Source organism: Phascolarctos cinereus, unplaced genomic scaffold, assembly GCF_003287225.1.
Source record: "Phascolarctos cinereus isolate Bilbo 61053 unplaced genomic scaffold, phaCin_HiC Scaffold_4;HRSCAF=312, whole genome shotgun sequence".
Lineage (NCBI taxonomy): Eukaryota > Metazoa > Chordata > Mammalia > Diprotodontia > Phascolarctidae > Phascolarctos > Phascolarctos cinereus.
Window position 1 is genome coordinate 592,276,542 of NW_027555847.1, and position 27,327 is coordinate 592,303,868.

The 27,327-nt window shown below is 35.4% G+C and overlaps 1 protein-coding gene and 1 pseudogene across 2 annotated transcripts in view; one reads left to right on the plus strand and one right to left on the minus strand.

Annotated features, from left to right (window-relative positions):
• VPS13B (vacuolar protein sorting 13 homolog B) overlaps positions 1 to 27,327 on the plus strand; it is a 1,028,583-nt gene that overhangs the window by 524,907 nt on the left and 476,349 nt on the right. For both annotated transcript variants that reach the window (XM_020969175.2, XM_020969189.2), the window contains exon 25: positions 17,990 to 18,193. In XM_020969175.2, the coding sequence (XP_020824834.1) occupies positions 17,990 to 18,193 (204 nt within the window). The remainder of the gene's footprint in view (positions 1 to 17,989; positions 18,194 to 27,327) is intronic.
• On the minus strand, positions 1,674 to 13,811 carry LOC110195190 (large ribosomal subunit protein eL8 pseudogene; annotated as a pseudogene).

Consider the following 27,327-nt stretch of genomic DNA (forward strand, 5'->3'; position numbering starts at 1 on the left):
AAATATAAAACAAATATAGCTACAACATAAACTTGTTCTGAGACCCATCTCAAGGCACTACATCTGTATATAATCCAAGTAGCTGAAAGATGGCCTTCGGTGGGTAGGAAGACAACAAAAAGTATGGAAGAATTCAGTCCCTTCCTTTTTCTAGAAAGAATCATGAAGGAGCAGTTAGCTATTTCTTTTCCCATACTTGCGTCCTCTGGGTAGAGCCCAAGATCAGTTGGCCTTGGTTTCATCTTTTTATTTTCCATTCATAATGGCAGAGATAGCTCCTATAACAGAGGAGAAAGGGCTCCCCTACTCTAAGCTAAGCCTCCCTTAGAATCCTGCTATCTGCACTGCCCTAGCTTCTAACAAATGAAATGATTGCCCATCTAAAGAAGTTGTAGCCTGGGTCCACCTGGATTTCTAAGAGGTCCAGAGTAACTGCATACATATATAATGATCATTTTAACAGAATCATGGTTAGACAGTAGTATATTTCAAAGGTGATTTTTTTTTAAAGGAAGAATCTGACCAACTAGTGTTACAGGCAAAGCTGCATTGGGTATTTTGGTCCATTACGCAGTGCTCTGGGAGCAAATTAACAAGTTCAGGATCTAAGCCTCAGTTCAACAGCCTCAGAAATCTAACTTTATCAGTTTACTTGGTAGTGATCAGGATTTTCAAAGCTCCGTTACACTAACCAAACTCACATGAGACTGATTTATAAACCAAAATCCTAGTTTATTTATAATAGAAGATGGCAGGATAAATGGTACCATTATATACATGATACCCATTCTGGTTGGATAAGACCTACTCAGGAGATCGAATTACAACCTCTGCTTCCTCAGTGAGTCTAGGATCTGAGCTAAGAAATTTGGATATTCTGCTAAACTTAGTTAACTTGATCCATTGTCTTCTCTTCTAAGGGTATTTCTAAGAATAGGTCATAGTCTTCTGAATCACAGAGAACTTTCTTTTATGGACAGTGGCAGAGATACGTTGGGCACTTTTTTTTCCTATTTCTTTCTTATAGGGTTTTGAAATGACAGCTTTAACTTATATTAGTTATATTGAGAGACAAGTTGGTGCAGTGGAATGCACAGCCTATTGATACATCATTAAATGTGTGCCAGATTAACATTTTTGTTTGTGAAGCATGATTGTCATCTCCCAATTAAAAAAAATAATTAGAAGGAACATTGTTAGGCACAAAAGAGTGTGTAAAACTCCATTACACACCTCTTTCAGAATGCTCAAAGAAATGTATCATTCTGGGTTTCTCTGGGATCTTGTGTTTGTACTTCATAATTCCTACTTTGCTCTCTTTGTCTTTTTATCAGAAATTGTCAGAAGTCTTCTATTCTGTTAAAGATCCAACTTTGCGGTTTAAGTTATCTGTGGTTCTAAGTTTGGATCTTTTCTATTTTGGCTTATTGCATTCTCCTTTGATTACTAGTAGAAGCTGCTGCTCTTTTGAGATCCTGACTGTAGTTCCTTGGTGTTTAAACTCCTTTCATGATACTTAAGGTATTTTTTTCTCTGATGTGGGAGCTCTGGATTTTGGCTATGATATTTCTGGGGCTTTTATTTTGGGGTTCCTTTCAGCAGGTAATCAGTGGATTCTTTCTGGTTTTTTGTTTAAATTTTTATTTTTACATAGGGAAAAGTCAAATATACATTTAACCCAATTTGGTTGCAAGTTCCTTGGCTTTTGCCTTTTCCAGTTAGGCAATACAAGCCAATGATTTTGGACCTAGAACATTGCCACCCTGCTGATGATGGATCTCATCATATCTATCGTTGTAATTGGTTTTGATGGATTCTACCAGCTTAGCCAGGGCTCCCTTATCTTCAGGGTTAACCTGTGTGAAGGCAATGCTTATGTAGATCTTTCTTTGAACTAAGTGACCCAGTTTGGCTCTACCTTTGATAATATAGGAAGAAACCCCCATTTTTTGGCACAAGGCAGATAGGAAAAACACTAGCTCAATGTGGTCCCTGGCAATCACTTCCAACTGTGCTTTCTTGTTTTCTGCCAGGGTAATTACAGTGTTACCTAACACCTGTTGTGAGGACAGGTAGTCTCTTGGTGGGGACATCTCCTTTGCCTGCAGCTTTTTGTTCAACCCAAGCCAGCAGCCTTTGCTTCTCTTGCTTTGTCTCAGATCTAAACGTGTGAGCCAGTTTAAGCGGTTGAGTAGCTGTATGATGATCCAAAGCCTGGGTGAACTCGTTAATTGTTGGCGGCACTTTCAAACGCTTTTAAAGGATAGACCTTTAACGCTGCAGTCTGATATATCAAGGCCATTTGACAAATTGAGTAAGGTCCTTTTTGCACTGGATGTCCTGACCAATGCCAAAGTTCTTGGGCCTCTTCTCAAAGAAGGATTAAGTACTTTCTTGGCCTCTTGCGTCTTTACTACACCAAGGGCCTGAGCTATCTTCTTCTCTTCCAATTGGCCTCCTTCCCTTTTGGCATCTTGTCTGGGAGAACGAGAGAGTTCTTTCTATTTTTTTACTTTGCCTTCTGTTTCTAACATATCTGGGCATTTTTTATTTATGATTTCTTAAAATAATAGTGTCAAAGTTGGTGTTTTTTTTTAAATAATGATTTTCAGAGAATTCAGTGATTCCTAAATTCTCTCTCCTTGAACTGTTTTCTGGGTCAGTTAGTTTTTAAATCAGATGTCTTACATCTTTTTCTATTTTTTCAGTCTTTTTATTTAGTTCTAATAATTCTCACTGTTTCCTAAAGTCATTGATTTCTGTTTTGTCTATTGTAGTTTACAGAGATTCCATTTCTTGGGTAAGTAGCAAGTAGTCTTTACTACTTTCTTTGCTAAATTACTTGTTCTTCTACTAATTCTTTCCTTCAAATCTTTTGTTTGATTTTTAATTTCTTGCTTCATTTCTTCTAGTGATTCATGTTGTTTTTGTGGAAAAAGCTACTTTTTGCCTTTTAGTCTCTGCTTACACTTATTATAGAATTACTCTCTTATTTGAGAATATCTGTAAATTTGCAATAATTTTTATACTAATTAGTTTTTTCTTTGGTCTGCTTACCTCGCCAGCTTTAGTTCCTTAAGTGGTGTTTTATTCCAGGGCCAGGCTTTGCCCCTTGCTGTACTTTTGAGTGGATTGGTCCACAATTCAATTCAGCAAATATTTACTGAGCCTACTATGTTCCAGGCACTGTACTAAGTGTTAGGGATACAAAGAAGGATACAAAAAAATTACTTTATAGAGTTAGAAAAAATAATAACAAGATTCATTTGGAAGAACCAAAGGTTCAGAATATCAAGGGAACTAATGAAAAGAAATGCAGGGGAAAGGTGTTCTAGTCATTCCAGATTTTCAATTGCATTATAAAGCAGCAATCATCAAAATTGCTTGGTACTGGCTGAGAAATAGAATGGTGGATCAATGGAATAGGTTAAGTATGCAAGACACAATAGTCAATGACTATAGTAATCTATTATTTGATAAACCCAGCTTCTTGGGTAAGAACTCACTCTTTGACAAAAACTGCTGGGAAAACTGGAAAACAGTATGGCAGAAACTAGGCACAGACGAAAATATCATACCATATACCAAAATAAAGTCAAAATGGGTTCATGATTTAGATATAAAGACTGATACTGTAAACACACTGGGAGAGCAAGGAATAGTTTACCTATCAGATTTATAGAGAACAGAAGAATTCATGACCAAACAGGAAATAGAGAACATTACGAAAAGCAAGATGGATAACTTTGATTACATTAAATTGAAAAGTTTTTGTACAAAGCCAATCCAACCAAGATTAAAAGGAAAGTAGAAAATTGGGAAAGAATTTTTACAACCAGTCTCTCAGATAAGGGCCTCATTTCTAAAATATATAGAGAATTAAGTCAAATTTATAAGAATACAAGCCATTCCTCAATTGATAAATGGTCAAAGGATATGAACAGACAGTTCTCAGATGAAGAAATTAAAGCCGTCTATAGTTATAAGAAAAAAATGCTCTAAATCACTATTGATTAGAAAAATGCACATCAAAATACTCTGAGGTACCACCTCCCACCTAGCAGATTGGCCAAGATGACAAAGCAAGAAAATGATAAATGTTGGAGAAGATGTGGGAAAATTGGAACACTAATGCATTGTTGGTGGAGTTGTGAAATGATCTAACCATTTTGGAGAGCAATTTGGAACTATGCCCAAAAGGCTATAAAAATGTGCATATCCTTTGACCCAGCAATAACACTTCTAGGGCTGTATCCCAAAGAGATCAAACAAATGGGAAAAGGACCCACATGTGCAAAAATATTTATTTATAGCAGCTGTTTTTGTGGTGGCAAAGAATTGCAAATTGAGAGGATGCCCATGGGAATGGCTGAGCAAGCTGTGGTATGTGAATGTAATGAAATAGTATTGTGCTATAAGAAATGATGAACAGGCTGACTTCAGAAAAACCTGGTAAGACTTGTATGGTCTGATGCTGAGTGAAGTGATCAGAACCAGGAGAACGTTGTACACAGTAACAGCCAAGGTTGGGGCAGCTAAGTGGCGACTAGCTGTGTGACCCTGGGCAAGTCTCTTAACCCCCTTGCCTAACCAAAAACAAACAAACAAAAAACATAAACAATAACAGCCACATTGTGCGATGACTAATATTGATAAACTTAACCCTTCCCAGCAAGACAGGGATCTAAGACATCTCCAAAGGCCTCGTGATGGAAAATGCTATCCACATCCAAAGAAAGAACTATGGAGTTTGAATTCAGATTGAAGCATACTATTTGCTTTTTTTTTTCTTCTGTTGAGTTTTGTTCCCTCTTTCTGATGGTCCCTCCTATTGGTTCTAATTTTTACTTACAACATCACTAATGTGAAAATATATTTAATAGGAATGTATATGTATAGCCTATATCAGATTGTGTGCCGTCTTGGGGAGGGTGGTGGAGAGGAAGGGGGAGTTTTTAAACTCAAAAGTATATGGAAGTGATTGTTGGTAAATCAAAATAAATTAATTTTTTAAAAAAAGGAAAGACAGCACCTGCCCTCAAGGAACATACAATCTAACGGGGAAAGACAACACACTAGAACAGAGGTTCCCAAACTTATTTGGCCTATTGACGCCTTTTCAAAAAAAATTACTTATTTCCTCCCTGGAAATCTACTTTCTTTAGCCCTTTAAATTTTTTTAAAATTTGCATCAAAAAATATACAGATTTTTTAAATGATGAATCTTAAATTTAGTAATTTATTGTAAATTTGTGGGGGTTTTTCCTGCATTGAAATTTTGATGACACAGTATTGCATCATGTAAACATGTAGTATTGTGTTGTAAACAAGTAATTACACACACTGACACACACACATATTCCTGTCAGCGCATGCTGGACTTAGCAACAAGGTGCGACATGTTCGCCTGCCAATACTTGGTTGTTAAGACCTGTCAGCAGATTTGAGCATTGATTGGTTTTAACTTGCCTTTTGTGTGTTTATATAGTCACTACTACTTCAACTCTGTTACATGACAGAAGAAACGTACAGATGGTTTTTCATAATTTTCTTCTCTTCTCTTCTTGCCTTATGCTTCTACCGCCCACTTATTTTTTCAACGCCCCCTCAGTTGCACCCAAGGCTACTACCACCCCTAGCCCCCATTATTTCAGTGCCTCCCAGGGGGCAGGATCACCCACTTTGGGAATCTGTATAGTAGAGGAATCTGGAAAGGGCAGGAGTGGAAGAGTAACCACCAGAGAAAACACAGTGGCATAAGGGTATCTTGTTCAGTGGAGTTGAGACCAAGCAGAGCTGCAGATGCAAACTGGAGTGATCTACTTGGTCTCACTTACCATGGGTCCTCTTTGTTTCTGTGCTTCTACTCCTTTGGATCTTTGTGGTTCAAAGTGCTAGATGTTTAGAACCCTAACTTTTGTTTCAGGACAGAGTGTTAGGAATCTCAGAGGCCATGAGCCTGGGGATTTCTTGAATGAGTATTGTGGTGCCATATTAGTCATTAACCCTGTCTGTTTCCCTAGCCTATGTAGGTCTGCACCCTGGCAGTTTCCTCGGGGAAGCTTTCTGCTCTTGCTACCTATAGACACAGAGCTTTGAATATTACCCTGGAGTGACAGGCTACCCTGCATTGGCACTGGCTTGGCTGGCAACGCCTTTTGCTATTGTCCTCTAGCTGTTTTTTGACAGCTTGTGCAGGTCTGAGGTGGATAGATTCACTGGCTGTAGATTGTCATCAGATTAGTTGATCATTATTCAGTTTGGTACAAACTTTAGGATTTTACTGGAGTAGGTTTTTGGAAATTGAGTGGTCTGATCTTGTTCAAGCAACCAGTTTGGTAAGCAGTCCCACCCAGTAATTTTGAGGGATTCCTATATCTTGCACATGATGAATATAGCTACTTATGTCTTTGGAATAAAGGTATACGAAGTGTTCTAATATCAGAGAAAGGAGCCAGGTTATACTAAGGCATAAAGTCATAGAATCATAGGAATTAGAATGAAAAGGGATATTAGAAATCATCAAATGAAGCTGTTTCATTTTAGAGATTATCAGCTCTTAGTGTCGTAGAGCTACATCTTAGTATCATAGAGCTATGTAGGGACCCCATAGGGCATCTAGTCTAAGCCCTTCATTTTATAGATGAGGAAGTTAGGGCCCAGGGAGATTAAATTATTTGCTCAGGGTAACATAGGTAGTGTTTATTAGATGTAGGTCCTTTCAGGCCAGAGCTAGGCCCTTTCCATTGTGCTACACCCCTTCCTAGATGAACCAACTAAAGTCTGGAGAAGTTAAGTGACTTAACCAAAGTCACACAGGGTATTGTTACATAGCCAGTATTTAAATTCAGGACTTCTGGCTCAAATGCAACAAGTTTTTTGTTGACTAAAAATGAAAATAGCAAATTGCATTTAAGAGATGTTTATTTCAGTATATCTGTATTACTATTTTATACAAAAATCCCTTTGTGTAATTTACTTTGAGCCAGAGCCTATGTTGAAATCATGGTATGATGGGTTTAAAAGTCCTCCCATCCTTCATCACTTTATATCAAAAGGGCTCTCTCCTCTGCCTTATAATATATAATTAATGGCTTTATTTTCTGGTATATGTCAATAGATCCTGGGTGAAGAGGTACCAAAAAAGGAACCTGCATGCTGAAAGGATCAGGAGTCAGGCCATTTATTACTCACAGGCTTATTAAGTGTATGTGGCTCCCTTGTCCTTCAAGTCCTGTGGGCATACATCAGTGCCTTGGCCATATAGTAGGCTGTGAATCCCAATCAAGACCTCAGGTTCTTTACCATTGCATGTTTATTATTGCTGAGCAAATTTGCAGGAACTTAATGGAGGTGGGACCTTAAGGGCAGTCAATCAGTGGGTAATCTAGACTGTAACATTCCTTCATTTCCCTTCCCCCTCCCAATCCCCTTCAAACACAAGGATTCTGTCATTATAGTTTATTAACCTTGCCCGGTTGGATTAGATAGAGTTTGCCAAGCCATTAGTTTGCTAACCTAACATTAAATGTAGCTGGCCAAGCCAGTTCTTGGGTACATAAGAGTTTCCTGGTATATAGGTGGGTCAGTCATTGGTCAGATACAGAGTCACTCTGTCACATAGGGCCTAGAAATAGGCCAGTCCTCATATCATCGGTTTTCATCAAAAACACATTCAGATATATTACTGCCGAACCTGAACAAAAGTGTTTTAATGAAATTTGAAAATAGGCATTATTATATTTTCAGTATATATTTAGCAAAATAATGTGGATATAGAGAGAAGTAAACATACCCTCAAGCTATTCTCATATCTTTTCTTCCTTTCATTATGTGACTTTTAGAAAAAGCTAGCTATGCTGTTTGTCTCCACTTACTTTCTTCCTACTCATTTCTTAGCCCAGTGCATTCTGACTTCTGACCTCATCACTCAACTAAAAGTACCCTTTCCAGAGTTGTCAGTGATTTTCAAATTGCCAGATATTTTGGTGTTTTTTCATTTTTTGACCTTCTTGACTACCCTACATTCTTGGACTTTGTTGACCACCACAGTCTGCTGGATACTCTCTCCTCTATAGGTTTTCATACTTCTTTTGTTTTTCCACCTGCTTGTCTATCTACTACTTCTTAGTCTTCTTTGCTGCCTCATCATCAGTGTCTCCTGCTACCCTCAACCGTGCTTTTGTTCAGAGAGGTTCTGCTGACTCACTCTTTTTTTTTAAATTTTTTTTTGTAATCTTTTTTTTTTTGGCTAGGCAATGGGGTTAAGTGACTTGCCCAGGGTCACACAGGGGCTGACTCACTCTTAAGAGAGTCAGGAAAATTTATTAAGTATCTAATATGGCAAGTAGGTAGCATAATGGATAGAGCCCTGGCCATGGAGTCAGGTGGGCCCAAGTTTAAATCCAGCCTCAGACACTTAGTAGCTGTGTGACTCTGGACAAGCCATTTAAACTAATTGCCTCAAAAAAAAAAATCTGCTGTGTACCAGGCACTGTGCTAATAGATAGTAGACCATTTCTACAAGATCCTAGAGGAGGGGTGGGTAACTATATCTTAGAAATATTAATTTTGAAGCTGTGGATGATGGCTCGAAGAAGCAAAAGACCTAGAGCTGGTCTCAGTCTAAAGCTGGATTTGAGCTCAGGTCTTAGCTGCTATTGATCCTTTGCATTTCTTCTGAAAACTATTTGTTCATATCTTTTAACTGTCTTTGGGGGGATGGCTTTTAGTCTTCTAAATTTGTGTCAGTTCACAATATATTTTAGATATCAGTTTTTTCCCCCAAATATTTGATGCTGAAACTTTACCCCTACTAATTCTCTCTCCTGATCTCAGCTTTTGTTTGTGTAAAAGTTTCAATTTTTTAAAACAGATTTCTATTTTATCTTTTATGATAAGCTTAGGATGAGCTCTATCCCTTGCTTAGCTAAGAATTCTCCCCCAATCACAGATCTGAAATATACCCCTTCTTGATTTTTTTAATGCTATCTCTATTTGTATTTGCTATAGGTAATGCATCCATTTGGAGCTTATTGTCATATATGGTATAAGGTACTAGTCTAAACTTAATTTTTACCAATCTGTTTTCCAGATTTCTACATTATTCTTGTCATTTAGCAAGTCTGAATTCTTTGAAAACTTTTGTGAATTATACACGTTTGAGTTACTAAAGTCCTTTGATCACAAATTATTCTATGATCATCTGTTACCTTTGGCAGTGTTTTACCAATCCTTAGTGGTAGCTGAATAACATGTGGCCCTCTGTGACAGGGTTGAATTACAGTGAGGAACTCAACATATTTATTAACAATTTTTGTGTTAAAACAAACAAAAAAGAGTGGTCAGCAATCTCATGTTGCTTTATTCTCTTGACAAAACTTCCACTTGATTTTTGCATGAACTCAATAAGGGGATTCAGAAAATGTTTCCAACACTACTTCATAAGGGCTGGTGCATTTCACCAGAGCTTCTCTGCAACCTGAATTCCATTTTAGTAAGACAGAATTCTTCCTTCCCCTAAACTGGGTCATGGTTGGCCACTCTGATCATGGAACTGATACAGTTTTAGCATTCAAACCTTTCATGTGGCATATGAGATTGATGAGTTATGTGTAATCCCTTTAAGGGCTAAGGACAAAGTGAATTATTTTATGTGCTTGATGAGAAGATTATTTTAAAGTAGACATTTTTTGCTAAGTGTAGCAATGGCTTCAATGTTTTAAAAGCACAATTAGAGATGGTTTTCCTTAAATCATCTTTATTCTAGATCTTTATGCACAGTGGGATATTGACTACAAGAATTCCATGAGTTTCTACCTGACTGAAACTTTAAAAAATACTTTAAAAAATTTTAACAGATAAACATTTTGTACTGTGGACTGGTTTATTCTGTTAGACTTTTCCCTGCTTTTAAATTATAAATCGGGAGAGTAATATTTTGCTAAAGCATCCACCTCTTTTGTTACTTTCATTAGTAAGCAAGCATCCAAATTTCTCTTGGAATAAATAAAACTTAACATTTTTAAATTAAAAATAATACTTTTACCGATTTTTAGGTAGCTTACATTTAAACATTTTTAGTATCCTAAAGGTATTATATCTACCAAAGTGAACTAAAGATCTTAAAATGTCATTTTAGGTAAAATGATATACCTTTGAATTATTTCAGTTTGCAGATAGTATAAAATATAATAACTTTTATGTTTACTGTGTTTTGCCTATTGGTTTACCATTAATTATACAAATTTTGTAGTTTTAGAACCTCAAAAGTTTTATTAGGCTTTCTACTTTTCCCTGCACCTTTCAACATTTGTGAATAAGATTTGTCACTGAATATTTGGTTTCAGTGCATCTATATTTTGAATTTTGAATTTTCAGAGTTCAATGATAGAAACACTTATGCCAGGAATTTTTTTCTCTCTATAATTCATGGTATTTTTCCTTTTATTTTAATTTTTAATTCCACGCAACTTAGACTAAGCAGTAAAAATAACTTTTGTTCAGTGTAAGGTTTAGTTAGTTGTTTTGTTGAGAAGTTTTTCTTTTCAGTTTCATTTAAGCAGAAGTCATAAATATCAGATTTCCAATTTTTTGCAGCATATGTTCTGAAGATGGAAAATAAAATTATATAAGCAACATCTGATAATTATAAACTCAGAGTAGGATAGCCACAAAAAAAAAAACCAACAACCTGATTCTGTAGCATGATAGACTATATTTTCTCTATAACTGTTGAAAGGATGACAGCCTTAAAATCATCTTATGTTTGCTGAGTGACATCTTATTAAGTAGTAAAAAGTGACAGTGAATTAAAACAATTAAAACATTAATTCTGTTTATATGAGATTGTTTTAAAAATCCATCCTAATAAATCATTTTAAAAATCTTTTAATATCTGTAATTATTTGAACGCTTCCTACCTGCATAATTAATCAGGAAATTGTTTGTGCCTTTTTCTTGAGAAAAAAAGATTTGATAATTGTCAGCAGAGCTGCACTTACTTTTAATCATGGATTTATTTCCTAATTTTAAACAGAAGTTTATGAAATTAATAACAATTGCACATTTCCTACAAAGTTTAGAAATCGTGCCAATGCACCAAAAATATACCTCATGCTAATTTTTTGCCCTTTTTTAATTATCAAATTATTTGTAGGAATATAGCCCAGAATTTTTAAGTAGTTCAGGTGCCAAAGTTGCTGCTACCATAGTCAATTAAAAAAAATAACAAAACTTTTGTAATGAGGTATACCCATTACAAAGAAAACCAGTGACATTTCACAAATTCATAACTCTTACTCCATCTATACCTCCCTACCTGCATTTTATAATATGATACTGAAATTATTTATCTTTATTTTGTCTTCCTGAAAACTAAGTAGTATGGTTTGCTATGAACTAAGGGATTATTTCAAGTTTAGTAAACTGAAGTTTAGCTGTCCAGATATCATTTTTTAACTCAACCTATGATTTTTCCACAAAACTTCCTAAGATAGTCTTTGCTTTTGAGATTTTGAAGGTTCAGGATTTGTATGTATTTGATTATTAAATTAAAAAGATTGACTTACAAAATACCTCTGTCCCTTGCCAATTTTTTGACTTAAAAAATTACTTATTCTCTCATACTGTACTGAAGCAAAGATTACAATCTATAAAATTTTAGCCACTGCAATTTTAAAAGACTAACATTTTGAATTACGATCTAAAAAATGATATTTGCTGAAACACAGCTTTCTTAGATCTGAGATGGATGGAGAGTATATGACAGGAATAGCTGTTTAAGTGGCTGTTTTGTAATGAATTCGATAATGGAAGTTATGGATATGATAGGCAATGGAAACACACAAATTCAAATGGGTTAACTTTGGTATTCTCTTCATCATCTAGCCTCTTCCTAGCTTTCTAGTCCTTCTACTTTTTACTCCTTTCCATGCATTCTGTGATTCAGCAAAACTGTTGTCCCTCCTTGCAATTCCTCACACATGATATATGACGTGCCATATCTATAAGACCAAAAAAAAAAGGAAAAAAAATCAGTGTAACTGGTCAGTATTTTGAAAAAAAGTCTAAAAGTATGTGTACTTGTAGACTACCCATCTCTCCAAAAGAATAGTGTGGGAGTATCTTATCATATACCTTTTTTAAAAAAATTATTTAATTTATTTTGAACTTAAGAACTAAAAGATGCATTTCTATAACAGAATAGAAAAAAGATGATTGTACATGAAACTTAAATGTGTTATGTATAACCTTTTAAATATGTAATAATGTTAACAAGTAACTTTCTTTTTTCCCCCCTTTTTTTCTTCCCCCTTTCCACTCCATCCTGGAGACGGCTACCATTAGACACAAATATGTGTGTATATATGTATGTTTGTATGTTACACATCAATTTATTAGTTCTTTTTCTAGATACAGATTCTATGTGACTTTCTTAGCATCTCACTTCATAGCTAGATATCTCTTCCTTCATATGTCCTGTGTAGTTAATTTTGGTATTTATAATAGTCAAAAAGGCTTAGTTAAACCATATTGCTTTTACTGTATACAGTGTTCTCTTGGTTCTGTTCATCATACCCTATTCTTTCAAACCACATTGCTCTTTATAATTTTATAATGTTCCCTTTTTCTTTAACCCTAATTCTAATTCCGTTTACATTGTTGTATTCATTGTGTGTATTGTTTTCTTGGCTTTGTTTCATTCATTCTGCATTGTAGGTCATTCCATACTTCTCTGTGTTCATTGCATTTGACATTTCTTACAGAATGATAATATTCCATTACATTCGTATCACACATTCTCCAATTGATGAGCATCTGTTTTGTTTCTAATTCTTCATAAAAAGTTGTGCTATAAATACTTTAGTATGCTGTGTATAGGGACTTCCTTTTTATCAGTTACATCTTTGGGCTGTAAGCTTTGTAGTGGAATCTCTGGATATGCATATTTTAGTGGAATCAGAGGGCATGGATGTTTTACTCACTTTATTTGCATAATTCTAAATTGCTTTCCAAAATGATTGTACTGATTTATAGCTCCACTAACAATGCACTAGTATGCCTATCTTCCCACAACCCTCCAGCATTGACTATTGCCATTTTTTGTCATCTTTACTAATTTCTGAGGTGTGTTGTGAAATTTTGAGGTTGTCTTAATTTACATTTTTCTTAATAGTGATTTTTAGCATTCTTTCATATAGTTGTTAATAGTTTGCAGTTCTTTTAAGAACAACTTGTTTATATCCTTTTAACACTTATTTTTTGAGGGATGGCTTTTGGTCATTTATATGTGTTAATCTTTTTAGTCTAACATTTGTTTAAGAGAAGAAATGTCAGCAGAGTTATGATCTAATAAATTTTCATTCATCATAAATTAGTTATGGAGCCTATTAAGAATTTGAAGTAGCTACAGGACATCACCAGGTTAGAGAGTGGTATTGAACTCTAGGCCTACCATCCAGCATATCTAAAGCACTGGATCATTTTGGAGATACCTTGGCCATTCATAGATCCCTCACAATGGGAATGGATAATGTTTATTTGGAGCTGTAAAAGCTGCTGTTCATTGGACTGAAAACCTTTATCAATTCCCCTAAATTTTCCCATGCCTTATCTCAGTAACAAAGGTATTATGTCATGTTTCCTAGAAACTGAGTACACTGTGGTAAGACATATAGTGGGGAAGAATATAAATGATAATATATGATGTATGTGTATGTATGTATGTAAAATGTGTGTGTTCACTTTTTGAATAATTTTTCTTGTTACTTTGCATTCTTGCAGTCATTCTTAGGAATATTTTCAAACATCTTTAGTCTTCTGAAATTTAAATGGCTAGAAAGAAATAAGAAAAAGGTATTGTTTTCCTGCCCTCTTCATTCTGTCCGATCATTTGTATTCTTCAGTACCTCAAATTAAATATGTGTGTGTGTGGGACATACATGCACACAATTAGATTGCTAGTATTCACTTAAATTTGTTTGTGGTGATAATTGGCTTTTTTTTCTTTTTCTGTCAAAGAAGAAAGCGAGCCACATAGATTAGTATTATGGTAGTATGGAACAGTGGTTTCCAAAGTTTTAGCCCTGACATGACTCCAAGAGCCTATCAGAGAGTGGAAAGATCTGCCTTTTCCCACCCTTCCTGTGATTGTCAATCTTATGGTGTTGTTGTCAACATAATTCCTTCTAGTGATGTGTCTCCAATTTTTTTAAGGCTGGTCCATAGACACTGTTCCTTACCCTGCTCCTCCCAAAAGCCATGTAAGCATCATCCTCTTTCTTTTTGAGTTGTCCATTCAAAGCAGCTATCATGCTATTGGGAAAATTTGCTCCTTCCCCTTTCCTACCAGTATATCCACACCCTGACCCTCAAATAAAAAAAAAATGTGTAGTGGAGATCACCAGCTTAGAGTATAGAGTCATAAGATGAGAAACTGTTTCTTTTAATGAACTAGGACTAGGTAAACTGAGAATCAGAAAGGCCTGAGTTTTCATCCTGCCTCAGACATGTTACCTTGAGCAAGTCACTTAACCTCTCAGACTTAGTTTCCTCAGTTATAAAATGAGAATAATAGTAGTACCTATCTCACAAGACTGTTGTGAAGATCTCTGCAAACTTTAAAAATGATATATAAATGCTAACTATCATTATTATTATTATTATTTCCTCCTTAAAATCTGGCTTCTATCCCAGCCACCCTACTAAAACTATATTTTAAAGGTTACAAATAACCTATTTTACAAATCAGGTGTATCTTGACTTTTTTGTAGCAGTTGATACTGATGTCCATCAACTACTTCTTGAAACAACTCTGTCCTTCCTTAGCTTCCATGATATTGAACTTTCCTGATTTTCTTCCACTCTTTCTGTCTCATCTTCTCAATACTTACCCATCAGCTTTTTGTTTTCTGTATTTATTTCTCTGAAAAGTATTCCTTTTTCATAGGTTCAGTTATTGTCTCCATGTTCGTGACTTCCAAGCAGAAGCTGGATAACCACCTGTTAGGGATATCATTGAGAGAACATGTATTAAAAGATTGGGGTAAATACCTCCAGCTGTGGTTCTAAGCATGTTCAAGTTCCTACAATTTTTAGAAATCTACATGTTCATCCCTGATCTTTTCCCTAAGTTTCTGTTCTGTATTTTTTCTTTAACACTTTAAAGATCCATAATTTCATTGGTGTAAGAACTTTCTCCACTGATATAGTTTTTTGATAGTAGTATGTTTTGGCATGGGCCAGTATAATATAGTATGATTGAAAGAGCAGTCTCTGTATGTGGAGTTTAAAAGACTTGGCTTTGAATTCTGGCTCTCCTACTTGCTGCCCATGTCACCTTGGGACAAGGCATATAATTTCTGTGGACCTCAGATTCTTCATCTGTAAAATAATGAGTTAAACTAGGTAATCAACAAAGACCCTCCCAACTCTAAATCATATAATTCTTTAGATTCTTCTTTGCCTTAGTAGATGGTCTAAAAAAGGAGTCAGTGTTCACAAAGTTTGGCTACATCAAAGGGAAGTCATAGCAGACTAAACTTAATTTCCTTTTTTGTTAGTGTTAATGGACTGGTAGACTGAATTCTAGTGCTCTGGATTTTACCAAAATATTAAAAATATTATCTCATGGTATTGTCATGGACAGGATAGAGAGGTATCAGCCAGAAAACAATATAGTTAGGTGAATTTAGAAATGATTGCTTGACTAAACCCAAGGAGTTGTCATTATTGATGCATTGTCATCATGGGTTAGACACTGATGATAAAAAGCTAGGGGAAAGATACCTAAGAAGTTGTCTAATTTTTAAATGAGATCAAATCAAATGTCTCATTTTTATTTAATAGGTATAAAGTGCAAAGTGTTACATTTGAGTTCCAAAAATCAACCACAGAAGAATAAGATGGGAGGAAGGTATGATTAGGTAATAGTTCATCCTAAAAATATCCAGGGAATTCATGGACTGCAAGCTTAATATGAGTCAGAAGTGTGATAGAGGAAATAAAATACTTAATGGGGTCCAGAGGACAGAACTAGGTGCAATGAGTGGAAGATGAAAAGAGGCAGATTTAGTACTCATATAAGGAAAAACATTCTGACAATTAACATTATCCAAAGGGAAAATGATCTTCTTCATAAGATGAGAGCTCCCTGTCAGTGGAGGTCTTCAAGTCAAAAATGGATGGCTACTTTAGAAAAGATTATTGTTCAGATGTGGATTAGACTAGATGGTCTCTGAGGTTTCTTTGAACTCACAGATTCTGTGATCCTATGATATCAGTTTCTGTCTTGCAATCTTTTTTTTTTTTAACTGTAAAATTATTTGGAGATTATTTAGATATATTCATTAGTGGATGTCAGTTGATAATATTTATTCTGAAATGTTTTGCTGGCAGGTGAAAGTGATAAAGAGCTATCAGAAGCATAGGCTATTAAAAATTGAACCGTTTATGTAAATGTTGCAATAGGAATGGTTTTTTTTCTTTTATCTGTTGTTTTCTTTGTTATTACTCCATATTTTACAAGAAGATGTAGAATCTTTTTTTAAAAATATGGTTTTCAGTTAGTGAAAATGTGTTAGAAGGGAAAAAATACACATGAATGTAAAGGACAAGTTAATTTGAACTAAAACAAGACATTTTATAAAGTCTCTATATGCTAGCCTGTTAAGAAAGGAGTATAGCATGAGATTTGGGACTCCATTACACAAAAAGTAAGGAAGAAAATACACACCCAAGCACTGTTTTATATCAAATGTGAATTGACAACAGTGTTTTTATGCATCTGTTCTGCCCACATAAGAAGCCAGCTTCATCGTCTGGATGTATCCTGGGGCTGAAACTTCTTATAAATATGAGAATTTCGTTTTTTATAATGGCAAACAGAGTATGGTATCCAGCTGTGGTTCTGCTTATATACTGTGTTTGCATTTTTCCTTGGGCTTGTTTTATACAGTATATGGCAATATGTTGTCATACAAATTCCATGATTAATGCTTATTTACGAAACCTTGTGTAAATATCTTAGAACTTAGTCAAACAATGTGCAAGTTAAACAGTATGTTCTGTGAATATTGGAATGACATATCCCAGGAGACTAGTAAGCTGGATAGTGTATGTTCTTTCAGTATCTTATAGAACAGCTTCAGCTTACTGTTGTTCTTTTATACATAAACTGGTTGGGGTTTTTTTTGTTTGTTTGTTTTTAAGTTTATTTCTTTTTAAAAGTGATAAAATTTCAGATCAGTTTGTCAGAATTTGAATTTTTAAATTATTTGGAAATAATGTTAATTATTTAACATTTCAGCAAATAAACATCTACTGAGAAGTATTTGACTTCTATTTTTAAAACTGTCTACTATGTGTTCTCTGTATATAAAAATGCAGCTACTGTCTCATATTTAAAAGGTTACTCACTACATTTTGCACTGATGTATTATATTGCTACTGGATTGTAAGCTCCATAAAAATAGAGATTGTCTCTGAATTAATAAACTTCAAATATTTCTATAGAGGCCCAGCACAGTTCTCTGTATTTTGAATTAGCAAATGAGATTAAATATTCAGGAATTGTACTTAGGCAATCACAGATTTTATTGAAAGCTGCTAAAGTTCTTTGGGGATTTTATAATGTTGGTATGGGATCACATTTCACTTGTGGACAAACTTATCTTCCTCCCCACATTGAGTTAATAAAAGGACTATCTTTTAGGACTGTGAAAGCACTTTGCACATATTATTTCCTTAGTCCTTGATATCTCGTACAGGATATTTCTAGAATAGTTATTTTTCTTCTGTTTCCCAGGTGGGGAAAATGAGGTACAAAGAATGACTTCTTTACAACCATACCCTCATCAGGAGTGAATCTTGTAGTTTTCTAATTTCCAGTTGCATCTCAAATTTTATATTTGGCCTTAGCCTACATTTACAATATTCTAAAAAGCCAGTTGTAAAGAATAGCCCTTTGTGGGTTTGTTTTTTTTTTCAGGTGCAGCTTCTATATGAACTAACGGACATCATAAATAAGGTCTGGAATAAGATTCAGAAGAGAAGCATTCTAAATCAGTCTTCAGGCTATCCAGAGTCTGTGACAGGGCCTGTTCCAAGCTCTCCAATTAGAAGTAGTGTTGGTACAGTTCCACCAGATACCAGCACATGTAGCCCATCTGCAGACATTGGAACTACTACTGAGGTAAGTGTTTTTGAAAAGTTATTTTATCATGTGAAAGACAATATGAAATATAAAAAGATTTCTGTTTATAATTGAGACAAGTGAAGATGACCTCAGTGAAAATGGATGTGTAAGAAAACAATTCAATATTGCAGTGGTGTCAGTGGGATCATATCTCTGCTTCTTTTGGGTCCATGTGTTTGCTTCTGTTTACTTAGAAAAAGTAGTGTGATAGAGATTCAGGACCAAGGATATGATGATGGAGGAAACTGAGTTATGAAAGAAGACTGATGTGAGACAGAGTGGAAAAAAAATGGAGGTCTGAGGAAAAGAATACAAAAAAAACAGAAGGGAGTGGAAGCCTTCTGCCTCCTCACTTTCTGTCAGCATTCATTTTTTTAAATTAATTAATTTATTTTTAGTTTTCAGTATTCATTTCCGTAAGCTTTTGAGTTTTAAATTTTCTACCTCTCCTTCTGCCTCCCTCCCCAAGATGGTATGCAATCTGATATAGGCTCTCCATATACATTCCTGTTAAGCATATTTTCACATTAGTCATGTTATAAAGAAGAATTAGAACCAATAGGAGGAACTACGAGAAGGAAGAAAAAAAACAAAACAGAAGGGGAAAAAAAAGAGCAAATAATATGCTTCAATCTGCATTCAGACTCCATTGTTCTTTTTCTGGATGTGGATAGTGTTTTGCATCATGAGACTTTTGGAGATGTCTTAGATTTTGTATTGCTGAGAAGAACTAAGTCTATCAAAGTTAGTCATTGCACAATGTAGCCATTACTGTGTACAACATTCCCCTGGTTCTGCTCACTTCATTCAGCGTCAGTTCATGTTTTCCAGGTTTTTCTGAAGTGTGCTTGCTCATCATTTCTTATAGCACAATAGTAGTCCATTACATTCATAAACCATAACTTGTTCAGCCATTCCCCAATTGATGGTCATCCCCTCAATTTCCAGTTCTTTGCCACTATTTTTGTACATGTGGATCCTTTTCCCATTTTTAATGATCTCTTTGGGATACAGCCCTAGAAGTGCTGTTGCTGGGTCAAAAGGGTGTGCACATTTTTATAGCCCTTTGGGCATAGTTCCAAATTGTTCTCCAAAATGGTTGGATCAGTTCACAACTACACCAATAATGTATTAATGTTCCAATTTTCCCACAACTTCTCCAACATTTATCATTTTCCTGTTTTGTCATGTTAGCCAATCTGATAGGTGTGGTATGGTATCTCAGAGTTGTTTTGATTTGCATTTCTCTAATCAATAGTGATTTAGAGCATTTTTTCATATGACCATAGATAGCTTTAATTTCTTCAAAGGTAGAATGGCAACTTTTATGCAACTTCTAGTCTTTTTTTTTTTTGTGAGGCAGTTGGGGTTAAGTGACTTGACTAGGGTCACACAGCTAGTGTCAAGTGTCTGAGGCCGGATTTGAACTCAGATCCTCCTGAGTCCAGGGCTGGTGCTCTATCCACTTCATCACCTAGCTGCCCCCCGATTAGCATTTATTAAGCGCCTACTATATACCAGGCACTGTGCTAAGCACTGGATATATAAAACAAGGCATAAGGTAGTCCTTGCTCTCAAGAAGCTCAGAGTCCAGTGTGGGAGACAACATACAAACAAGTATCTACCAAAAAGATATGTGCAAGATAAATTAGAGATAATCAGTAATGAATCATTCAAGCAATAGATATTTATTAAATGCCTACTATGTTCCAAGCACTGTGCTAATAAGCACTAGGTATATAAAACAAGGAATAAGACAGTCCTTGCTCTCAGGAACTTTATGATCTAGTGGGAGAAGAAACACAAAAGGAAGCTGAAATGTGAATAGGGCAGGATGATTATCTGGAACAGAACTGAGGTGTGGAGGAATTAGAGGTCACTGTGTCTACAAAGAATAGGATTTGGTATCAGAGAGAAGAGGGAGAAGTGGAAATCCAATAAATTATGATCAGATTAGTGGATTTTTGAATTGTTGAACATGGAGGTATTGAGGGTAAAGGCAAGACCAAGGATATGATCATCTTTGTGTGTAGTTGAGGTGGGGTGGAGGATTAGGGTGTGGAAGGTGAGTAGGTTGAAGAACCGAGTGAGGAACTATGCAACTGGAAAAGGAAAATGAATGGGACTGATTGATCTCAGTTGTGATCCTGCAAAGATTAACAAATTCTGCTAAAAAAAAAAAAGCCAATGGAATCATGCCTAATTCCACTCCTGCCCAGTTTGGTGCTGTAGCAATTACTAAAAAGATATCATGCTATAGGTCGTCTTTATCAGTTCCCTTCGTGTGCATAGAACGTATACAAAACACTACCCTAATTCCTCTTTGTGGTGTGTAAAGGGTTGAGTTCCAGTCCTGCTCAGACATTTTTTAGTTATGTGATCCTAAGCAGGTGATTCACTCTCTCAGCTTTAGTTTCTTCATAAAATAGGGATAATAGCAGTGCCTAACTCACAGGATTCTTATGGGGATCAAATGAAATAATACAAGTAAAGTACTCTGTAAGTTTTATACTATTATAATGATTATTTTTATTCTCACTTTAAATGGAACTAAAAGGTGGAAAGAAGTTGCAGCTACTAGATATGGTAGCTCTCAGGCCTTTAAGAGGCAAATAAAATGACTTTTAGTTTTATCATTAATCCACAGACAAAACTAGTCCTTTTTAATTCTTTCTTAATTGGCTCCCCAGACTCCAGGTAGCTATTCTAAACTTTTTCTTTTCTACTCAAACCTTCTATACCTCCCCACACCTGAAGTGAAGACCTCACTTCAGCTTTCTTGAAAAAATACAAACCATCCTTCTCGACTTCTCTCTTCTTCCCATTCTATGCTTTAAACCCACTGTTAATAATTACTCCCTATTTTCCACCTTTGTCCCTGTCTCTGATTCCTTACTAAGGCTAACCCTTTTACATATGCCCGTGATGCTCCCCTTCTTCTATCCTCAAGGATCTCGGCCCTTCAGTCATCTCTTCTCTTTCTTTCATTTTCAGTTTCTGGTAATCCACTGACTTCCTTCCCTGCTCCCCATAGACATTCCCAGTTTTCCACATCCTTCCTTTTTTTAAAATTTGGAACTTTCACAAACACTGCCTAAAACAACCATTTCCACATAAATGTTAGACTAAAAAAATGTGTAATGTACGTGAAGTTGCAGATATCTAATATGTGCAGAGTGTATTTCTTTGAAAATAAATAATAAATTTAACATGTGTCATTAAGCTCTATGGCCCCAACCACCTGAAGGCCAGATAGGTTACATTTCACTCTTTTTTTCATGGTTCTCCAAAACCATAAAGGGGGAATTAGGACATATCTAGGCTCTCTGCAAGTGACTCCAGCCCCCACTCATGTTTTTTCCTTAATTATTCTACCATTTATATGATATATATAGGGGAGGCATTAAAATTAATAAGAACTGGAAAGGGCTTTTTGAAATCATTGGTTGGTTGTGGTTGTCCTTGAAAAAGACCAAAATGACATCACTATTCTAGAGCCCAGTTACAGTGTGTCCAACTATAGTTGATCAGACCAATATAAGCTTCGAATATTCTGCCATAGGTCTGGCACAAATCGTCCATGTGAACATTTGAGGTGGATTCTCTAAATTTGGGATCTTGTGTTTCTTTTGAGCTGCTTCAATTCTTCTTTGCTCATAAAGCATAGCACCTTCTCTGATGTGGGTACTCCAGCTGAGCAGTCCTGTGATGGTGTTTCCAATGTCATACTACAAGGTGAGATAAAGATAATAATTGAACCCATAGGAGCTGATGATATCACCGAGTGAGATGGTATAAAGGAAGAAACGAAAAGGGCCTTGGATCTAACCTTGGGAGATATCCACAATCAGTGGGAGTGTCCTAGCTGGAGACCCAGTAAAGGAGACAAAGGAGATTGGAGAAGAACCAGGACATAGTAGTGTTTATTTAAAAAAACAAACAAAAAAAAGAGGAGAGAGTAATCAAAAGACGAGGGTTATTGGCTCCATGAAAGGCTACCGAGAGTCAGTTGGTCAGTCAGTAAAAATTTATTAAGGGCCAGTGTGCTAAATGCAGACACATGAGAAAGGATGAGAATTGAGAAAAGGCAACTAAAAGGTCATTGGTGAGTTTGCAGAGAATAGTTTCGTTTGAATGATGAAGTGGAAAGCCAGATTGCAAAAGAGAGTAAGAGGTGAGGAATTAGAGGTAGTTGGTGTAGACAGCATTCTCATGGAGTTTAACTTTGAATAGAGAGGAGAGATCAAGAATTATAGCTAGCAGATATAGTAGGCTGAGGTAACAGCTATTTAGTAATGAAGAGACAAAGATGTATTAATAGCAGAGAAAGATCCTGTAGATAGAGAATGAAGATTAACAAGAGAGACTGGGGATTTTATAGGGTCTAATCTGCTAAAGAAGTTGTAATGGGATGGTTAAAACACGTCTCTGTGTACAAGTACCCTCTGTATAAAGATATCTCCCAGATTTTAAAATATACTTTGCTAATCTCTCTCCTTAACTCAGGTCCTTTATCACAAACTATTTGCTAGATATCTCGACTTCTATGTGTCATCAGCATCTGAAACTCCATATGTCCAAAGTGGAATACATCCTCTGTCCTCTTAGACCTACCTTTTACTTTGAACTCAGTTTCTGTTGAAGGCATTATCATCCTCATCGCCCAGATTCAAAACCTTGAAGTCATCCTTGATTCATCCCTCTCTCTCTCTTTCTTTTTCCTTAGATCCAGTCATTTTCCAAATCTTGATTCTCCTCCACAACATCTTTTGCATATGCCCATTTCTCCTCAATCACAATGTCACCACCATTGGTTAGTCCCTTATATCACTTCTCACTTGGACTGTTTCAGTGATATTTATTCCCTCTTCTTGACTGTGATCAAGTGGAATTTTATAGGGATGCAAAGATGTTTCAACATTAGGGAAATAATCATGTTTTTCAAATCTAAAGCTTCATTATTCTTATCCCAAATAGTAGAAAAGACCTTTGGCAAAGTACGTACAACATAGACAAAATTATATACAATTCATTTAGAAGAGCAAAAGATCAGGAATATCAAGGAAAATAATTTTTTAAAAATAAGAATGAAGGGAATAGCATTTCTTTGTTTTAATTGAGTCATTTCAGTAGTGTTTGACTCTTTGTGACCCCATTTGGGATTTTCTTGGTAAAGATACTGAAGTGGTTTGCCATTTTCTTCTCCATTTCTTACTGAAGACTGTAGTATAAAACAGCAGTCATTAAAACTGTTTTGTGTGGGTTAAAAACCACTGAAGTAAATCAGTAGAATAGGCCGGACACAGAAGAATTAGGAATGATTGAATTAAATAACTTAGCATGTGACGAACCCCAAAACATAACTTACCTAGGAAAGAATTCCCATTCAGTAAGAATTACTGGAAACACTACAATCTACAAAGAAGAGAATATGAAACATCCCATCAGAAAAAAAAAAACTGATCTGTGGAAGAGATAGAGGAGAAGTAATATAAGAATAATCAGGGAGCATCCAGGTGGTGCAGTGGATAGAGCTCTGGCCTTGGAGTCAGGAGGACCTAAGTTCAAATCCAGCCTTAGACACTTGACACTTACTAGCTGTGTGACCCTGGGCAAGTCACTTACTTCCATTGCCTAGCCAAAAAAAAGAAATAGTCAGACTGCCTGAAAATTATGTTAAAAAAAGAATCTTGATATAGCATTGCAAGAAATTATCAAGGAAAATTGCCCAGGAGTTCTAGAATAAGAAGACGAAACAGAAATAGAAAAAATCCCCAGATCACCACCTGAAAGAGATCCTAGGAGGATAACTTACAGGAATATCATAGCCAAGTTTCAAAGCTCCCAGGTTAGGGAGAAAATATTGGAAGCAACAAGAAAAAAAAACCAATTTAAATATCGTGGAGCTACAATAAGGATTACATAAGACCTAGCAGCTACTACGTTGAATGACCATAGGTCTTGGAATACTTTATTTTGTAAAGCAAAACAACTAGAGTTATGACCAAGAGTAACTTACTCAGCAAAGTTAAGTATAATCCTGAATGAAGAAAATGGACATTTAACAAACTAAAAGACTTTCAGACATATGTGACAAAAACAGCAGAACTTAAGGGAAATTTTGATATATAACATCCTGGAGAAATATAAAGTAAACGTTAAGGGCCAATTATAATGAATTCAATAAGGTCAAATTTTTTACTTCCCATATATGAAAATACTATCAGTTCTATTATGACTGTCATTTTTATTTGGGCAGTTTGACCTGAGTATGATAGGGTGATTCTAAAAACAAAATAAAATTGTGTAGAGAGAGATAAAAAGGAGCAATTAGCTCATACAAATGAGGCAAAAAAGGAAATACAGAATACAGAAGAATCTAGTATGGGGGAGGGCAGGTAGTGCTGAAAACTTGTTCTCATTGGGAATGAGTTAAAGAGTGAACATTTATATCTAGAAGAGTATAAAAGTCTTCTATATTCAGAAAGAAATAAGAGGGCAAGAGGATAGGGTGGAGGGAGGGGATTGAGGGAGGGATTGTTGGAGGGGTGGGTAGGTTAAGGAGTAAGAGGGCAAGGTAGCAGGTAGAAATAAAACAGAGGCGTGAGGAGGGATAGGAATAGCATTCATTGATTATCTCATCTTTGCAGGTATTTCCTCCTACCTGGACCTTCTTATCTTCTATAACCTTTTCCTTGACCTCCCTTAAGTCTTATACAGAGGTTCCATGGAATATTCTGACTGCTGCCTTCTAGACTTCTTGTCATTAGGTATACACACATTCAGTTCATCCGTTGTCTCTTTTTCTTGCAACAGATCAGCTTTCCTCCTTCCACAGTCGTATGTCTCTCTGATCCAACACCACTTCTCTTACATAGTTCTTCATTAGTAATAAGTTACAAATTGTTCGTGGCCACAGTGTTCATCTCCATTACTATTTGAATGACACTCAACTTTACTTCTTAAGAGACTGAGGTATTTTATGACTTACAGCCTTAGAACATTGCCAGAAGAGTTTTGGGTTTTTTTAAACACAGAAATTAAAAAGATGCATCAAGTAAAATGTACGTCACTTTAACCCTAGAATCCAGAGGCTAGGAAGAACTCTTTTTAAAGCTGCTTTGTATTAAGAGAAACTGCTTTTATCTGAATAACACTTTACTTCATTTGTATACAACAGCGAATTTATGAGGTTTTGTGTCATCTGAGACCTGCTTGGGGAGCATAACAAAGAACAATAGAAAAAGTGGTAATGTTTCTGAAGTGTTCCCCTTTCTCCTGTTTATGTAGTGTGGTCAACAATAGAAGCTTATGGTTAAATGTATCAGTATCCTGCGATTGCTTGCCTTAAGGTATCTGTTTTTCTTTTTGTTTTTTAATATAGCATTTAAAAATTCGGGCACATAATGTATCCATAGAAATAACTGAAAGTAGTTTTGTTGAAGATCAGGAATACATATGTGAAGGTGTTGTGATATAATCATTAACATTAATGATTTTATTTTGTTTCATCTTAAAACTTAGTAGTAGGGTTTTTCTCCCTTACTGTTTACTTTTGATTGTATTCATCCTTTTGCTGTCAAGAAAATATTTAGCTCTAAACCCAGAGTTCTTCATGTTGAGCAGTTTAGTAAAGCACATAGACTTCTTAGGGAAAAAAAAGTTTTTAAATGCATTAAACAAAATACAAAGGATGACAAAGGGGAAAAAATTATATTGAAATAAAGGTGGCAACTTTTTCCCCTCCCCACTAAAATCTTTCTATAATCTCCTTCAAGTTCATGGACCCCAAGTTAAGAACTCCTGCACTAGAACAAGACTAACTATTTCTTAAGCTGACCCTAAATGCAACTTTTTGAGAATTAATCAGTAAATGATAATACTACCAAAAAAATTAAGTCAACGTTTTCCAGTGTGTGGGAATGATTGGATTATTTGATCTTTAAGGGACCTTCCTGCTCTAAGTTGATGATCCTGTGCCTCCATCACTTGTTATCTGATTCTGTCAAACCCTAGAACGTGACTCCATATGTTTATTTCTCATTTCCTTCTTTTATATCATACTTTTAGAACAGTGGATTAGGTTGCTGCCTCCATTCTGAATATTGATACCAATTTCATTATAACAAATTAATAACAGATTATTTTGTATCTCTTTTACATTTTTGTTGGAAAAAAATGTAGAAGCACTTTTGTTGGATTCATCTCTATATGTTCTTGAATGTCATTTTGCAAATAAAATCAAAGTTTACTAGATCACTTAAGTTTTATACACCTGGGAAAGAGAGTGGCGGAACAGTTGAAAAATACGAAGAACTTAAGTGTTGGATGTAACCTTCTTTTACAGATAAGGACAAGTAGTTAGTGATTGCTCAAGATAATAAAGATATTGAGACTTTAGCTATTTTAGGTAGGTGCTTCCAGTAGAATTTTATATTTAAATAAAACAACTTCCTATGTCTGTGTTGCCTATTGATATTTGTCTTACTTTTCCAGACTTAGGTAATTGGAAAGGAGACAGATTTGGAGAAGTATAAGGAAGAACTTGATAATAATTAAGGTTATCCCAAAATGTAAAGGATTGCCTTATGAAAAAGTTTCTTAAGCTAAGAGCTATTCTAAGAAGAGTATGAACCTGCATTATTTACAAATTCTAACTCTGTTTTATTCTTCATAGTTTGGAAAAGAGGTTTTTGGTCTCTTTTGGTGTAATAATTTCTTTTTTCGTTTGTGGATACCTAATTTGGAAATATTTTAGATATTAGTTGTTTTCAAGGTAGCATCATCAACACATTTATTAAGGAATTATGGTGTGTAGTATAGCACTTTGGGCTTTTTTCTAATTATTTGTTTTTAACATTGCTTTTTAAAAAATTTTTGAGTTCCAAATATTCTCCCTGCCTCCTCCTTATTCCCTTTTTCCCCATTAAGAAGGCAAGCAATATGCTACGATTTATACACGTGAAGCCATGTAAAACATATTTCCATATTAGCCATGTTGCAAAAAGAAAAATAATAGGAAAACTAAAATGAAAAAAAAAAGTATACTTGAATTTGCATTCAGAGTTTATCAGTTCTCTCTCGCTAAAAGTCGATAGCACTTTTCATTGTGAGTCCTTTGGAATTGTCTT